The sequence below is a fragment of the Tasmannia lanceolata genome, unplaced genomic scaffold, assembly GCF_043159265.1.
Source record: "Tasmannia lanceolata isolate RefF3 unplaced genomic scaffold, GAP_Taslan_0.1 ptg000024l, whole genome shotgun sequence".
Classification (NCBI taxonomy): Eukaryota; Viridiplantae; Streptophyta; class Magnoliopsida; order Canellales; family Winteraceae; genus Tasmannia; species Tasmannia lanceolata.
The window spans coordinates 7137686-7156955 of NW_027518701.1; the positions used below are offsets into that span (position 1 = coordinate 7137686).

A 19270-nucleotide genomic window follows, 5' to 3' on the forward strand; every position below is an offset into this window, starting at 1 on the left:
ATGGTACGCGGCTAATAATCTAGGGTCGCTGATAGTGGAGGGGGACTCTTCAAACACGATTGCTTGGGCGTGCAACAGGAGCTGTGGACCATGGCGCCTTGGTCCGAAGATTGACGAAGTCCCTGGACCTCGTACGAATCATCCGCCCTTAGCTGACTCATAGGTTGCGATCGGCAAATTCAACCGTAGATAAGTTGGCAAAATAAGGCTTGCACAGAGTGGATACCTCGTGTGTTTATTCCAGAGCTTAACTGTCAGCTGCTCTCTGCTTTCGGTATCTGTACTCTCATTGATAATGTGAAGTCTCATGAAACATATTAGGGGTTGTCCCTGCATGTATGTTTTCTTGTCTTGGAATAAAATCTAGTTACCTTTCTCAAAAAAAAAAGTTTAGCTTCAAAAAGCGGGAGGCTCCCAGTCTTGGATGATCTTGGGTTCTTGGCCTGAACCACCACAAATCTCCTTCCGAGTATACCATAAATCATGGGCGGATACAAATCTAAAGCAAGGAAGGGTTTCACCCATGATTAAGTTCCAACCGGAACTAATTTTTGTGCATTCAAGTTACACGCTTATATTTATTTATATTTTTGGCTTAGTGCTTTATCTATGTTTTATTGGGTTATATTTTTTCATGCTTCATCTTTTGGTAAATAATTATATTTTTTTCAACTAAATTTTTGTTCTTGTCAAAAACTCTTACGAGTCACGAGTCATAAAATTAAGAAATTGAGTTACGAGTCGAGTCACAGGTTGACAACTATGGTTAGAGGGCCTTGTTTTCCTCTATATAGTTAGGTGTTTCATGTCTCTCTCTTGGGAAGATCTCTAATATCCTCATAAAAGGATTAAATTCGATGTGTAGCTAATGACTTGATGAGATGCGAGGATCACAAACACCCAAAGCAAGAAACTTCAGCAGTTTGCCTACGTCTACGTGACAAGAGAGCTTCACTATATTGATGTTAGGGTTACGAACTCTCTTTTCTGAACATTTGTCTCAACAGGAGACAAATGTCTCTTAGGGTAGTGAGTCACTGCCAGAATTTAAGACATCTGCACAACATACTCTCTTTGAAGTTAGGGGAAACTGGTAACAATATCCATTTGTCTCAAGATGAGCTGTATTGAGAATCTTTCTACAAGATCCACAAGTCTCCTGGCAATTGACCATTGAAAGAAACTCATCTTAAAGATTTCGTAAGTCACCTTCTGCTATCAGAGTGCAAGTCAGAGTTCACAGGCGGTGATTAGTGGATGTGGTTGCTTGAAAAAAATGGATTGACGGGCATGGAGATTAGGGAATGCTATTTTGTTAAGGGAGATGATATTTTCACTCCCCCTGCATTACGCATGTGCCCCCCTTATATCTTTAACACTTTTTGACGTCAAATCAACTATAAGGGGGGCGCATGCGTAATGCAGGGAGAGGGGGGGTGAAAATATCATCTCCCTTTGTAAATTCTTTATCTGATTAGGGAATTATATTCTTCTTCAAGCACATGAAATTCACAGAAACAGCCTCTCTGCAAAGCAGGGGTAAGGCTGCGTACATCTAGCCCTCCCTAGACCCCGCAATGGCGGGAGCCTCGTGCACTGGGCCACTCTTCAAGCACATGAAATTCAACTACCTTAAACTACTCATGCCATCTCTTTAAACTTTCCACGTCAGACGATAGGTAGATATGCATTTAAGTCCCAGCTACCACAAAGAGTACTAGAATACTCAGTTGAACTATTGTTCCCTTGTTGGAACAAGAATATATTCTCAAACAGTTCAAGACAAGGTAGATGTTGGCATCTGAAGAATACATTTCATGAACGGCATTCCCTATTTCCTTTGCTGTATTAGGGAGCATCACATTCAAACTGAGATGTGGTTCTATACAATTCCAAGGCCAAGTCATAATTTGATAATTCTTACGGAGCCACTCCTCATATTTGTCGTCAATCATACTAGGTCTATCTTCGGTCAAGAACTTCAGTTTACCACTGGCACCTTGGGTTGTTTTTATTGATTCAAACCAGGCCTAAATAAATGAGTACTGTAGTTCACAGGAAAGAGGGATCGCAAGTCACATAAAGGCAGCGGCCTCACGTAGGGATAACAGTCCACACAAGGCACAACCGCCCACAAAAAAGACAGCAACCACACACTGACAGCAATCCAATTAGGATGACAGCAGTCCTCACAATGCACATCAGCCCATGAAACAAAGGCACAATAGTCCCATGGATGCACAATAGTTTGCACAAGGCACAACAACCCACAAGGAAGAGTACTACAAGCCAATATAAAATGACACAACTGTCACACAAACTCACAATATCCCTGATGACTGAACGTCACTCACAAGGAACAATACATGTCCCAAGAGCAATCCATGCACAATAACACATCACTCCACAAAAAGTACAGGGAAATGATATATTCATCCCATATTCTTACGTGGGCTACCCCCTTGTAGTGTAAAAAGTGTATTAATAAATACACTAGAGGGGTGTGTCCAATGGAAGAAAAGGAGTGAATATATCACTTCCCAAAGTACAACAACCTTCAAAACAGGATAGAACTGCTACAAAGGCATGAATGTCCAGATGTAATAGTCCGCGAAAGTACTTCGACTTTCACAAAAAGGATAGAGATGCTACAAGGACAGCAATCCACAAGAATGTGTAGCAGTCCACAAAGATGTGCAGCAGTCCAAATGTGGAACATATCATAAATAGTGTCCAACCTCTATCAAATCAGGTTTATTGCAAGTCATTCTTCTTGAATTAGCACCAAAGAGGATTAGATTTATCAGAACGCCTAAGAGTACATCAAACAAAAAGCACCAAATGGGTTGTCTATGGACAAAAAAGAGAGATAACCCTAGGATTTCAAAAAATAAAGGAGAAAGGTTGAGGCTACTGTTTCTAATGGAGTGAGGATGCTTTAATGATTTATTATTATTATTATTGATGTTTAGGATTACAATTAAGAAAGTGAGAGGATCAGTGTTTTGGTGGGTGAGGGAATTTTGGGGAGACTAGGCTAAGGCTTTCGTGTTTGAGGATAATAGGGTTTAGGTATCTTAGGGTTTCAAATGGTGGGAAGCTTAGATATGAATATTGTTTCATTTGGTGTTTTGTAGTGGTCTGTAAAACAAGATTTTTTTTTCCGGTAAAACAAGATCTACCAGAATTTTTTAATGATCAAAGAATTATTTTAAAATGAGAACTATATTTTTTTTTTAAAATTCAAAAAAATGAGAACTATTAGAAAATATAGGAACCCATTCTATAAGCCAAATTTAACAAAAAGACACATTTTATTGCTTAAAAAATCAAATTTATGCAACACATAAATGAAACTAAGAAAATTAATCATACAAAATGCTAAGTGCTAATTTTTTTTTTTTTTTTTGAATGATACGCTAAGTGCTAACTACAAATATTACAAATAGATATCACAATTGAATTGTTCAAATTTCTTACAAACCATATCTCGTCTCTCAACCCTGAATGAATGCAAATAAAATGTAAAATACCAATGTTTTCAGAGGGGAAGACATAAGAAGGCAATGCATTTTCCTCTTGAGGAGCAAATTTTCTAAATTTTAAATAAGAAGAGAATTTATGATAAATACCAAAAAGTTGCTAAACTTTTTAGAGAACATACGCTTTATTTCCACAAAATATCATCATCCAACCATCAAACAACTTAGAGAAGCAGGATTCGTTCCTGGAGTTGGGGATTCGCGAATCCCCGAATCGAGAATCCGAACCGTGATTCGATTCGAATCCCCAGAATCGGGGAATCACGAATCGATTTGATCGGAATCGCGAATCGTTATTTGGGAATCGCGATTCTGTTTCCACTGGAATCACGATTTTCTTAATTTGGATTCGGGGATCACAAAAATGAAAACCGCGATTCCCATTACTTAAAATTCGTTCTTTAAGTGATGGGATTCGCGAATCCTAATTTTTTGATATGAAAATACTGTTTTGACCATTTTTTTATAAAGAGGGGGGGGCTTTTCTGTAATTTTCTATTTTAACCTAAAAATCCTTATAAAACGAGGGTTTTGAGACTTTTGACTCAAACCCTAAAAAAACCGAAACTCCCTCTTCCTTTCCTTCGCCCCTCTCAGTCCCCGTCGTCCGACCGTCCGCCGGAAAGGAGAAGAAGAAGAAGAAGAAGAAGAAGAAGAAGAAGGGAAGTGAAAAACTTTGCAGGTATTTTTTTTTTTTTTTTTCATTTTTTTTGAAAAAACTAAAAAAGCATCCCCCCGCCCCCTCACACGGTTTCTGTGGATGGTTTCTCTCAGAAACCATCTCACACACCATTCTCTCACCCTTCCCTTAAACGATTTGTGTGGGGTTTGGCAGTGGCTTTTGGGTTTGGGTTGTGGGTTGTGTGAAAGGGTTGTGTGAAAGGGTTTGGCAGTGAAAGGGTTAGCAACTTAGCACTACTATGTTTTAATTATTGCACAATTTTTCTCCATTTAAATTATTTTTTGGGAATTACTAATTTTCTGGAATTTAATCCAGCATTTTTCAAAAGTACATTGGAGCCCCAATTGATAGGATGATCCAAACCATTCATTTGTCGGGCCATAATGTGTTGTACGGTTGTACCCCGATCTCTCGATAGGATGACACTCAAGATAATGTTGTCAAATACAAAGTTGCTTATGTTCTTCATGATGCTATTAGTTCCGAACATCATGCATTACCTCGAATTCTTGAGTGAAAAAATTCCCTAAGTTTCACAGATAGCTGTTACATGTTTGGGCACCTACTTCATACTCAAAAGTGCAGTTTTCTGGTTGAGGTGTTGACATGATGAGTCATGGGATATGCTGCGATCTGTTAGTGTTTTGTCTGTATTCTGTTTTTAAGTTTTTCCCATGTTCTTTAAGATGTTTTTTCTTCATCTTCAATCTATGCATATCATTCTGCTTTCCTATAGTTTAAAGGATATATCATGTTGATGAATATTCCCTTATCAAATCTAACCTGTGCCAACTATGACCTATCCCTCTGATCTATAACTTTTTTGAAAAACAAATGGTAGGATCATCCTATGAAACTGATTTGATCAATGGGTACACATTCAGTTGCCCAACAAATGGTTTGGAACTTTGGAATTTGGATCATCCTAAGAAGTTAGCCCCACTGTCCTTTTTGAAAAAAACTATACTTGACAGTTGAGTAGTTGCACTTGACACACACTACATGAGATGTGAATTTTGATTCCAACAGTGTTTACTGATTCAAAATTGCATTTAGGCCCAATTAATTTTAGAATTTGAGAATTGAGTTTGAGTTCAAAATTGAATATTAGTTTAGATTGAATGAGCTGATTGTATGATTGAATATTTTTATCAAATATTGTTTATGATTGAATGTGCTGAATTGCTGATTTTTTGTCTCTGACTCAAATTGAATGTAGTTGTAGTGTTGTACAAACTCAAATTGTCTCCGACTTAGTATCTATCTTTGTACAGCCATTCATTTGGCAGTGATTTTAGCCTAGTCATTTCCCTAGATATGTGTTGGAAATTATTAAAGGGTAATGATTTTAGCCCAGCCATAATTTGATATTCAATGCAGACGGTGGCCTATCTTATTAGCTTATCTTTTGAGCTAATAAGATATTATCATTTTGTCATTCGATAAAAGTACGAGAGTACATAGTACATACGAGCCTACGTGGGGCCTTTACGAGTGATGGCGAGCGGAATGGCTGAAGTCTCCAACAATGGTTTACTTGCATGGATCAATGGGTTGCATCAAGTGGAAGGAGTTAATCTTGGCACGGTGGGCCTATGCAGCTTACGCAATATTGCCACTGTCTGTGTTGATTGGGGTTTGCTTTGTGCCGCAATTAGTTGTTGGGATCCAGATTCGCATGTGTTTCATTTTGGAATGCAAGAGCTTTGTCCGACTCATGAAGATACTTGCATGATGCTCCGCATTTCTCCTGATGGTCCCATGTTCAAGCCTTCCTTTAAGGAAGGCTATGATAAGGCATTGAGCCGTCTGATTGGCGTGCCACAGAAGTCCCTACGTCACTACCATCAGGCAAGTAGTATCTTCGTGCATAAGCTAGTACAAGTCGTTTCACCAAGTAGAGAACTGGATATGGAGTATCGTCGTTGCCGTGAAAATGCATTAGCATTATGTGCTTATCCAATGTTTCTCTTTCCGGGCCGATCAGAGTCATCAGACTTGATTCCATTATATTTTGTAGACTTGGTTGATCAAGTTCGCCAAGGTGCAAATCTAGCTCCTACTGTCTTAGCGGAACTTTTTGATAGCCTAGATAGTGCTCGCCGATGCCTAGATAGTGCTCGCCGATCTACTGGATCTGACTTCTTGGGAAGTTCCGTCATTCTTTATGTAAGTATTGGATGGTTTATTAAAAATGCTTGAATGATGTACTTGGTTATGGATAATTATTGTTTCTAACTTTTTTTTTATTTAGGTTTGGCTAGTGGAGAGATTACGAATTTTGGCTCCACCACCTTTGCCAAGACGAGCCGGACAAGGAGTTTTAATACTCGGGAGGTGTTGGTTTCATTCGATGATCACGACAGTTGGGCTATATGGCTTAAGGGTCGCGAAAGTAAGGACATTTAGTGGACTCTCCCATGGGCTCCCATTTCCTCTGCAGTCATCGAGACTTCTGGCCAGGAGTGCGTTCGGATAATGGGTTTCCAGAGCACTTCCTTTTACTTGCCTCTTCGGATCCTCCGACAGTACTTTGGAGCCCAACATCACATAGCGATGATGGATGTGTCGGTACCGGACTCCATTCGCCCTCAATCCTTGAAGAAGAGGACAGTGAATGCGATTGATAGAGACTGGAATCGGCGAACCATCGTTGTCGTTCAGAACAACCCCACCCCTGGAGAAGTGAACAACTATTTTTGGGAATGGTATGGGACTGGTGAGGCAAGTGGTGCTCCTAAGTCAAGTACTGCTTCTATGAGCGGTGCTTTTGAATTAGTTGATTCTATGACTGGTGAGGCACAGTCAAGTGCTGTTTCTATGACTGGTGAGGCAAGGGGGTGATTTATTTGTATTTTGATGATGTATTTTGCTGAACGGGTATCAGATCTATGTAATAGTTAATTAGTTGATTACTATTTTGTATTCTCAAATAGGGATTATGTAATGGTAGTTGGATATAAATCCAATGGATTCGACACTGCGCCACGGGAAACCCAACCCTCACCCTACCATTGCAAAATAGTGAATACCCTCGGGAATTCCCATCTAAGACGGTCTGTTGGATATAAATCCAATAGATTAGACACTGCGCCACGGGAAACCCAACCCTGACCCTACCCCTGCGAAATAGTGAATACCCTCGGGAATTCCCACGTAAGACGGTCTGTTGGATATAAATCCAATAGATTCGACACTGCGCCACGGGAAACCCAACCCTCACCCTACCCCTGCAAAATAGTGAATACCCTCGGGAATTCCCACGTAAGATAGTCTGTTGGATATAAATCCAATGGATTCGACACTGCGACACGGGAAACCCAACCCTCACCCTACCCCTGCAAAATAGTGAATACCCTCGGGAATTCCCACGTAAGATAGTCTGTTGGATATAAATCCAATGGATTCGACACTGCGACACGGGAAACCCAACCCTCACCCTACCCCTGCAAAATAGTGAATACCCTCGGGAATTCCCATGGAAACCCAACCCTGAGCCTACCGCTGCATACCCTTGCATGCATGCATGGAAGACACTCACAGTAGAAAATATCTATCATACTATTCAAATATTTTACAATTTGATTTTGTCAGAGGCAATTGAGGAAAGATGGATGGGACTGTCGACCAAGAATTTCAAGGCCAAGGTGTAGGTGATGATGACATAGTTTTTGAAGGGGACTTAGAAGACAACTATGATGAAGAATATGTGGAAGAAGATTATGACGAGGACATAGTGTTGGGTCCGAACGCAAGGTCAGCGATAGTTTTATGGTCACACGTAGTCAAAGGAAAGAAAGCTGGCGAAGGACATGGGGGAACCAAAAAGTGGAAATGTAATCACTGTAAGAAGGTTTACACTGGGACTTATACGAGGGTGCACGCACACCTTGTGAAAGCACCAAGAGGTCAAGGTCAAGGAATAGCATATTGCAGTGCAGTTGCAAAAGACAAACAATTACAAGAGCACATCAGAAGCCAAGTCCAAAGTGCAGAGAATTTACCTGGGAGACTGCCACTGAAGAAATCACTGTTAGACATGCTTGGCAAGTCTTCCAGCTCCGGTGCGACTTCTTCAAGTAAGGTTGGTGAATCACCACTTGGCAAGTCTTTTAGAGCAAAGGATAGAGACGATGTTGATCATAAAGTGCTGCGATTTTGGGCCGCCAATGGGATTCCCTTTAACGTCCTTCGATCTCCATATTTTCAAGAGATGATAACTGCCGCCAATTTTGTGCCTGGATACAAGTTGCCTTCTTATGAGAAAGCAAGAACAACTTTATTGGACCATGAGAAAGAGAATGTAACAAAAGATCTAGGTGTTGTGAGAGAAAAATGGCCTGAACATGGGCTTTCTATTGTCTTTGATGGATGGACAAACGTGAAGAACAAAGCCCTGATTAATGTACTGGCATCAAATATGTTCGGTTCAATGTTTCTCTATGCGCACGACTTCTCTGCCGTGGAGAAATTAGGGAAAAATATTGCAAAGTTTTTGTTGGATGCCATTGAAGAAGTAGGGCCTTTTAATGTTGTGCAAGTGCTGACAGATAATGCAGCCAATTGCAAGCTTGCTGGGACAGAGGTTAATAAAGTTTATCCCCACATATTTTGGTCTCCTTGTGTGGTTCACACATTAAATCTGATATTCAAAGACTTGACCAAGCATAAACACCTAGGTTGGATTGGAGGGACTTACCGTTCCTGCAAGGATGTCGTCAAGTATATTACCAATCATTCGCAGGCTCTTGCTATATTTAGAAGCAATTCGAAGTTTGAGTTGCTGAAAGTTGCGAAGACTAGATTTGCAACTCATTATACTACACTTAAGAGACTTCTTGATGTAAAGGGAGGCGTTGCAGATGACAGTATTAACAGATGCTTGGAAAGATTGGTTGAATGCTTGCACCGACAAAGTGATGATAGAGAGGGGCAAGATGACAACTACTTGTGTAGTCTCTGATGAATTTTGGACGAACATAAAATTGGCATTATTAATTACGAAGCCCGTCTATAAAATGATTAAGGTCACTGACCAGGAAGGCTGTCTGATATCAGAAGTGTACGAAGGCATCGACAATATGTTAGGACAAATAAAAGATAACTTGAAAGATGTGCCTGACATGTACAATCATATTCATGGTATTGTGATGGGACGATGGGGGAAGGTGAATGTTCGAATGCATGCCTTGGCTCATGTACTCACTCCAAAATATTATGACCCTGTATATCTCAATATTCCAGCACCAGGCGGTGGTAAACGAGTCACCCCAGGTATGTAATTGTTTCTCATATTGTGAATTTTCATAATGTAATTGTATTTATGTTCATTTATGTTATCGACTGATCGATTATTCAATTTTATTTTCAGATAAAGACCCTAAAATCATGGATGCTGTATATGAAGCCATTACGGATCTCTCCCCTGATGATGAGATGAGTGGTACGATTAGACGTCAGTTATATGCTTTCATAGGAAGGGTTGGAAGGTTTTCCAGTAAATTTGCCAGGGATGATGCGAAAGATCCCTATGTGTGTGTGACCAAATGGTGGAACTTTCATGGAAGTCATGTACCAGAGTTACAGTCAGTGGCCATCAAAATTCTCTCACAGCCTATCAGCACATCTTCTGCAGAGAGAGTATGGAGCACGTATAGCTTCATTCACAATGTAAAGCGTAATCGCTTAAATTCACATCGTGCTGATACTCTTGTGTACATCCACTCAAATCTTCGACTCCTATCCAGGTTTAAAGTTTGTTTCGTGTTTGCATGCAATAATTGTTTTTTATTATTTATGTCAGATTATTTATTTAATTTCGAATCTATTATTTAGATTTAATGCGGCTGCATACAAAGAATGACCAAATAGAAAATGGGACATCAACCCAGAGCTCCCACTTATGGATGACTCCTCTATCAGAATGGAGGATATGCGATGGCAGGATCTCGATGATGATTTCCTTAGACCTTCTACATTTCGTGCGTCATCTCAGTTATTACTTTCAAGTCCTTCACTCACTATTCGTGACTTAGATGACAATGACGAAGCTGCAGGATCTGGGACTCCAAGAGTGGTCCGTAGCTCGGAACTTGAAATTGGACGACCATCCAACACTTAAGGTCGTATTACTAGTTTTCTGGGCCGTGGAGAACGTACAAGGGGAGGTACAAAATCTTTAACACTTGCAATTTCCCAGTGAAGATATTAGTCTTATAAATATTAATTCATTTATTTAAACTTTTCCTTTACAGAAAATGTAGAAGGAAGAGGAGAAGGAAGAGGACGAGCTGATCATGCTTATTCGAAGGGAAAGAGAAAAGCCTAACTTTATTTCTTCTTTTTTTTGAAAATACTGGAGAAATTCTGTAATAATTTTGATATTTCGCTTTTTGGAAACTGAATTTTTTGTTTAATGGTGGAGTCCTGGACTCCTGGCCTCCTGGCTCCTGAATGAAAAACTGTTATAATTTCAGTATTTGGAGAATCATGTTTATGTTTAATGGTGTACAGTTGAATGCTTAGATTTTGATTTTCAGGTATTTTTCCTTAAAGTTTATCTTTTATTAATTTTTTATCGCTCTCCGACGACTCCCCGGCGAATCCCCAGCGAATCTCCGGCAACTCCCCGGCGATTCCCTGGCAAAAATCGAATCCCGCTCCCAACCATCCCCGGAACCTTCGAATCCCGCTTTCTATTCCTGAATCGAATCCCGATTTCGAATCCCGCCCTGGCAACCTTGAAACAATTAACTATATAAAGCATCTAACTATTATTACCAAATTACGAACCAAATAATAGATAGTAGATAGCTATTAGTATTACAAAGTTAGCAACTGAATCATACATAGTAGATGGCTAATTGCTAGATTGGTTAACAAGTTTATAGTACATTCCCGAATTTCCTACATAAGTAAAACAAATATACAGTTATAAAATATAAAATATGATAATCTATCTTGTTTTGCAAGTGCCTTGTATTCTGGTATGTACCTTTCACCTCTATTTTATAGGATTTCAGAATGGCATGGGGTGTTTTGTCCGTTCAAGATGAAATGAAATGAAATTGATTAACTATAGTGAGAAGGCTAAGATAGGGTTTTGAGGTTGAGGTGATTAATGTTTAGCAGCTTAGGGTTTTGTGATTGGTGGGAATATATATTTGAATGATGCGGTTAGAGTTTAGGGTTTGAATAGGTTCAAAAGGTGCGATTAGGATTCTATTGTGTTCTAATTTTGGTAATAGGATTTCGGGATAGCAAATCAAATGGTAGGGTTTAGTGTTTGATTAGATTTTGAATGGTGCGATTATGGTTTTGGTATAGCAATTTGAATGGTTATTAATATTATTATGTATAAAAAGGGAGTTGGGATTTGGAGATGGAGTTTTGTGTTTTGGGGATTGGACAGAAGATCCAAGGACCAACAACTCCAATAGCGGAGAAGGCAATGTATCACAGGTCTCATATTCGATAGCGGAAGGGAGTGCTAAAGTTGGCAATGAATCTAATGTCTCAGATTTGATAACAGAAGCGAGAAAAAAAAAGATAATATAGATTAGAGAAATCGGAATTAAAATACTGTTTCAAATTGATGAGCATACCTTTGAACGATGCTATGATACCATTTTAAATGTCTAGAAACTATCCTTGTCCAATTCCTATGTGAAAAGAAAGGGAAGAAGAAGAAAGAATAGGGAGAAGAAGAGTTTCGTATAAGTTAAAGTCCAACCCCACATCCTCAGGCTTTTATAAATATTGATATGTAACCAATGACAACTTATGCCATTGGGACCATCTTTGAGATTTGCATTGTGCTGTTCCTTGCTGAAATATTGTAGTTTTCAGGTGGCGTTTGCTATATTGGAGTTAAAGCATCTCTCTCTCTCTCTCTATATATATATATATATTATATTTTATGGTAACATTGTAATTTTTCGTTATGTCTAATCATGTGGTTTTATAATTTGCCATTCATTTGATGTAAAGAATAAACCGTCAAGCACTTATTAGTTTGGATCATAGTAGCGAGAAACTCCTTGGGTGCGTGAGAAGCTCGTTTCCCCTAAAACGCATTTTGGAAAAAAACATTTCTGAAACGCATGGGAAACACATGCGAGAAACTTATGCGAAACGAATGAGAGATGTATGGAAAACTCATAGAAAATGTATGTGAAACATGTGTGAAACATACGAAAATCCTTTTGCAAAAACACACACCAAAACATTATGGAATAGATATTAGAAAGGAAAACAATAGCATATATTGTTATAAGAAATAAAAATAAGAAATATTCAAATAGAAATTTGAAATTAACAAATTTTAAATCTACAAGACCATATATTTTGTATTTTCCTTGTGTTTCATGTGTTTTCATTGACGTTTCTGTATTAGTTCTGAAATGTTTTTAATGTGTTTCCTAAGATGTTTCTCATTGCGTTTATTATATAATTTTCTGTCGCTTTCCTGTTTCTCGTTTCTCCTCTATTTTTTCCTCGCGTTTCATGTTTCTGTTTCACGTTTCGCTTCCTCAATTTGTTTCCCACCCCCTGTTTACTATGGTTTGGATCATAGTTACCATAGTGGGAAGTGAATGCGACCAGCGCGACCAGCGCGACCAGGAAGTAAAAAGCATCAAGTATGCAATGGGAAAGTAAATATGTAGCCTCATGGGAAGTGAACACGAAGCATGTAATAAATTTCACTGGAAGGGAATGATGAATGTATAGAAAGAGATATGGTTATAATAGGTTAGGCAGGAAGGCTTAGTGTATGTTATGGTTACATGTAATTATTTGGCGGCGAATGGAGATTAGAGTAGTATGGGTTTTGTTTCATCGAAAATCAATGTTTTGGAATAGTGAGTTTTTAAGCTGTGTTTACTAGAAATGGGAAATAAATACCCTCTAAATACGATGTAATCCCCATAAAAGAAATAACTATTATTTCGTACACTCTCCCCCCAGGCTGAGCATAGATATGAATCATTCCCAGCTTGGATAAAATGACGTCAAAGGAAAGAAAAATAATGGTTTCTCAAGGCAAAGGAGCTGGAGGGGAGACTTTAACTGAAATATTCAGGAAGACATCCGGTATATGAGATATGCTGCGATGTAAGGACCGCAAAGCTCTATAACAACCCACGAGCAACCTCAAGAAGATGACGGTTCTTCCTTTTTGCCATATCATTTTGTTTAGGTATGTACAAGCACGTGCTTTGATGAATATCATCATGTGCCTCCAAGAATTTTTGCATCTCTTCCTCAAACTATTTGTAAACTTTGCTAGAACAGAAAACTTTAATTTTCTTTTCAAACCGGATGAGAACCATTTGATTAAACTCTGTATTAATTTGACATAATTGTCCGTTGTCTTCATAAGGTACAATCAATTGGTACCATTATTATCATCAACAAACGTAATGAAATAACGATATCCATTCACAAAGTCGATATGAAAGGGACCCCACACTTCAAAATGTATAATATCAAATGATTGTAAACTTCTTTTTTTTTTTGAATGGTAATGATTGTAAACTTCTGTTCATAGTTTTAGGATAAAATGATCACAATGTTTTGCCAATTCACAAACTTCAAACTGTAGTGACTCTGAAGACAGATTTAAATGAGTACGGAAATGAATTACTCAAAGGTCTCAGAGAAACATGTTTGAACCAAACTTGCTACAACCTAATTTGGGCAACAATCCCATTTCTACTGTTACTAGTATGAATAGCAGCTGGAGATCTAGTGTCCAAATTGTTGAGCCTTGCGGCCTCACGACCACTCCCAATTGTTGGCCTCAACTGATTAGAATTACAAGTTTTAGAATTTATAATTGTATCTGTTTGATCTTTTATTCATTTATAATGTTTAAGCTCCTACAAAAATTCACGGAAGTTATTTTTAAAACTTAAGACGAGTCAAGTTTTAAATACACTCGCTTGGTTACCGAAAGGAAAAAAAAACTCTTTTAGGGAAAAATAATCATGTAACTATGAAGCGTACTCTTAATTAAGAGGAAGCAAAGAGGGACGGATTTAGCTTCCGACCCAACTAGGGAGCTTGCAGTAACCGTAATTTGGCATAGGTCAACACTTAAAACTTCGTGATTCTCACAATCGTTCTTTATGATTCTTGTGCTTCTTTGGGATGGATCAAGTTTTCTCAAAGCGTTATTTCTCCAAAAAAATGGATCCAAAAAAGGCTTGATTCCGGTATCTTGTTAGAAAATTAGAACAGATACTGAGCCAATGATGGCAATGAACACGTATGATTGCACTGAAGAAGCATTAATCCAAACTAGTGTATAGCTGAAAACAAAGAATTATAGATATATAGAGTTGGACACTTATGCAGCCATTCGGGACTAAGTAGGCTATGCTTTTTGCTGGAAATATAGTAACAGGTTTGTGGCTGAGTCTAATTGAGTGTTCTTATGAGTTATGAGGATCTAGTGTTAGAAATGCACTGATGTGCTGGACTGAACACACATGGGGACAATATGTTAACCCAATCAGTTTGTTATCTTAGCAAATCATCTCTAACGTGGAGTACTCACAACCAGTGATAGTTAATGGCAAGTATAAAATTTCGCCTTGAACAAGACATCTACTTATGGCTCTCAGCGAGGCACCTCTTATTATCTTCTTTCTTTCTCTCTTTATTATCTTGGATCAATTAACAAAGGGAAATGATTTATTTTGCCACTGTTAAAATTAAGCATATTTCGACCATTTTGTGTTAGCTGATTTATTTTACATTTTACCCATAAGGCAGGCAAACTGGCTGGTGGCATGCCTAGTTCTAAGAGTGACAATATCATACCCCTTAAAGAATTCTGTTTATTAAAAATTAAAAATCTTGTTTATTCTGCTTTGTAGGTTTTCTGCAGCCGAAATCTGTTGACTGCTATTGAAAGTACCAATTACTCCAATAGCTTAAGCGTTGGTGAAGGCGTTATTTATTCTTTTAAACTTTAACACTCCCCGTCACGAGTGGCCCCTTCTTTTGGTTGGCCTACACATGGCACATGTGGCCCCACTTTTGGGTTGACCATTGCATGTGGAGTTTTTGACATCAAGGAGGTTTGAAGTAGGTTGCCAGGGCGGGATTCGAAATCGGGATTCGATTAAGGAATCGAAAGCGGGATTTGAAGGTTCCGGGGATATTTGGGAGCAAGATTCGATTTTTCGCCGGGAAGTCGCCGGAGAGTCGTCCGGGAGTCGTCGGAGAGCGATAAAAAATTAATAAAAGATAAAATTTAAGAAAAAATACCTGAAAATCAAAATCTAACCATTCAACTATACACCATTAAACATAAACATGATTCTCCAAATACTGAAATTATAACAGTTTTTCATTCAGGAGCCAGGACGCCCAGGACTCCACCATTAAACAAAAAATTCAGTTTCCAAAAAGCGAAATATCAAAATTATTACTGAATTTCTCCAATATTTTCAAATAAAAAGAAATAAAGTTAGGCTTTTCTCTTTCCCTTCGAATAAACATGATCAGCTCGTCCTCTTCCTTCTCTTACTTCTACATTTTCTGTAAATGAAAAGTTTAAATAAATGAATTAATATTTATAAGACTAATATCTTCACTGGGAAATTGCAAGTGTTAAAGATTTTGTACCTCCCCTTGTACGTTCTCCACGCCCCAAGAAACTAGCAATATGACCTTGAGTGTTGGATGGTCATCCAATTTCAAGTTCCGAGCTACTGACCACTCTTGGAGTTCCAGATCCTGCAGCTTCGTCTTTGTCATCTAAGTCACGAATAGTGAGTGAAGGACTTGAAAGTAATGACTGAGATGACGCACGAAATGTAGAAGGTCTAAGGAAATCATCATCGAGATCCTGCCATCGCATCTCCTCCATTCTGATGGAGGACTCATCCATAAGTGGGAGCTCTAGGTTGATGTCCCATTTTCTATTTGATCCCTCTTTGTATGCAGCCGCATTAAATCTAAATAATAGATTCGAAATTAAATAAATAATCTGACATAAATAATAAAAAACAATTATTACATTCAAAAACGAAAAAAACTTAAACCTGGATAGGAGTCGAAGATTTGAGTGGATGTACACAAGGGTATCAGCACGATGTGAATTTAAGCGATTACGCTTTACATTGTGAATGAAGCAATACGTGCTCCATACTCTCTCTGCAGAAGATGTGCTGATAGGCTGTGAGAGAATTTTGATGGCCACTGACTGTAACTCTGGTACATGACTTCCATGAAAGTTTCACCATTTGGTCACACACACATTGGGATCTTTCGCATCCTCCCTGGCAAATTTACTGGAAAACCTTCCAACCCTTCCTATGAAATCATATAACTGACGTCTAATCGTACCACTCATCTCATCATCAGGGGAGAGATCCGTAATGGCTTCATATACAGCATCCATGATTTCAGGGTCTTTATCTGAAAATAAAATTGAATAATCGATCAGTCGATAACATAAATGAAGATAAATACAATTACATTATGAAAATTCACAATATGAGAAACAATTACATACCTGGGGTGACTCGTTTACCACCGCCTGGTGCTGGAATATTGAGATATGCAGGGTCATAATATTTTGGAGTGAGTACATGAGCCAAGGCATGCATTCGAACATTCATCTTCCCCCATCGTCCCACCACAATACCATGAATATGATTGTACATGTCAGGCACATCTTTCAAGTTATCTTTTATTTGTCCTAACATATTGTCCCTGCCTTCGTACACTTCTGATATCAGACAGCCTTCTTGGTCAGTGAACTTAATCATTTTATAGACGGGCTTCGTAATTAATAATGCCAATTTTATGTTCGTCCAAAATTCATCAGAGACTACACAAGTAGTTGTCATCTTGCCCCTCTCTATTATCACTTTGTCGGTGCAAGCATTCAACCAATCTTTCCAAGCATCTGTTAGTACTGTCATCTGCAACGCCTCCCTTACATCAAGAAGTCTCTTAAGTGTAGTATAATGAGTTGCAAATCTAGTCTTCGCAACTTTCAGCAACTCAACCTTCGAATTGCTTCTAAATATAGCAAGAGCCTGCGAATGATTGGTAATATATTTGACGACATCCTTGCAGGAACGGTAAGTCCCTCCAATCCAACCTAGGTGTTTATGCTTGGTCAAGTCTTTGAATATCAGATTTAATGTGTGAACCACACAAGGAGACCAAAATATGTGGGGATAAACTTTATTAACCTCTGTCCCAGCAAGCTTGCAATTGGCTGCATTATCTGTCAGCACTTGCACAACATTAAAAGGCCCTACTTCTTCAATGGCATCCAACAAAAACTTTGCAATGTTTTTCCCTGATTTCTCCACGGTAGAGAAGTCGTGCGCATAGAGAAACATTGAACCGAACATATTTGATGCCAGTACATTAATCAGGGCTTTGTTCTTCACATTTGTCCATCCATCAAAGACAATAGAAAGCCCATGTTCAGGCCATTTTTCTCTCACAACACCTAGATCTTTTGTTACATTCTCTTTCTCATGGTCCAATAAAGTTGTTCTTGCTTTCTCATAAGAAGGCAACTTGTATCCAGGCACAAAATTGGCGGCAATTATCATCTCTTGAAAATATGGAGATCGGAGGATGTTAAAGGGAATCCCATTGGCGGCCAAAAATCGCAGCACTTTATGATCTACATCGTCTCTATCCTTTGCTCTAAAAGACTTGCCAATTGGTGATTCACCAACCTTACTTGAAGAAGTCACACCGGAGCTGGAAGACTTGCCAAGCATGTCTAACAGTGATTTCTTCAGTGGCAGTCTCCCAGGTAAATTCTCTGCTCTTTGGACTTGGCTTCTGATGTGCTCTTGTAATTGTTTGTCTTTTGCAACTACACTGCAATATGCTATTCCTTGACCTTGACCTCTTGGTGCTTTCACAAGGTGTGCGTGAACCCTTGTATAAGTTCCAGTGTAAACCTTCTTACAGTGCTTACATTTCCACTTTTTGGTTCCCCCACGTCCTTCTCCAGCTTTCTTTCCTTTGACTACGTGTGACCATAAAACTATTGCTGACCTTACGTTCGGACCCAACACTATGTCCTCATCATAATCTTCTTCCACATATTCTTCATCATAGTTGTATTCTAGGTCCCCTTCAAAAACTATGTCATCATCACCTACACCTTGGCCTTGAAATTCTTGGTTGACAGTCTCGTCCACCATCTTTCCTCAATTGCCTCTGACAAAATCAAATTGTAAAATATTTGAATAAGTATGATAGATATTTTCTACTGTGAGTGTCTTACATGCATGCATGCAAGGGTATGCAGGGGTTGGGTTTCCGTGGGAATTCCTGAGGGTATTCACTATTTTGCAGGGGTAGGGTCAGAGTTGGGTTTCCCGTAGCGCAGTGTCGAATCCATTGGATTTATATCCAACAGACCGTCTTACGTGGGAATTCCTGAGGGTATTTACTATTTTGCAGGGGTAGGGTCAGGGTTGGGTTTCCCGTGGCGCAGTGTCGAATCCATTGGATTTATATCCAAGAGACCGTCTTACGTGGGAATTCCCGAGGGTAGTCACTATTTTGCAGAGGTAGGGTCAGGGTTGGGTTTCCCGTGGTGCAATTGGATTTATATCCAACAAACCGTCTTACGTGGGAATTCCTGAGGGTATTCACTATTTTGCAGGGGTAGGTCAAGGTTGGGTTTCCCGTGGCGCAGTGTCGAATCCATTGGATTTATATCCAACAGACCGTCTTACGTGGGAATTTCCGAGGGTATTCACTATTTTGCAGGGGTAGGGTCAGGGTTGGGTTTCCCGTGTCGCAGTGTCGAATCCATTGAATTTATATCCAACAGACCGTCTTACGTGGGAATTCCCGAGGGTAGTCACTATTTTGCAGGGGTAGGGTCAGGGTTGGGTTTCCCGTGGTGCAATTGGATTTATATCCAACAGACGGTCTTACGTGGGAATTCCCGAGGGTATTCACTATTTTGCAGGGGTAGGTCAGGGTTGGGTTTCCCGTGGTGCAGTGTCGAATCCATTTGAGAATACAAAATAGTAATCAACTA

General features: G+C 39.1%; 2 protein-coding genes across 2 annotated transcripts in view; both read left to right on the plus strand.

Annotated features, from left to right (window-relative positions):
* LOC143856922 (putative serine/threonine-protein kinase BSK3) overlaps window positions 1-19270 on the plus strand; it is a 65532-nt gene that overhangs the window by 24216 nt on the left and 22046 nt on the right. The window lies entirely within an intron of this gene.
* On the plus strand, window positions 7748-10685 carry LOC143857281 (uncharacterized). Its single transcript, XM_077367699.1, has 4 exons — window positions 7748-9498; window positions 9596-9971; window positions 10060-10391; window positions 10479-10685. Exon 1 carries the CDS (start codon window positions 7835-7837, stop codon window positions 9185-9187), a length of 1353 nt encoding a protein of 450 aa, XP_077223814.1. The 5' UTR covers window positions 7748-7834; the 3' UTR covers window positions 9188-9498; window positions 9596-9971; window positions 10060-10391; window positions 10479-10685.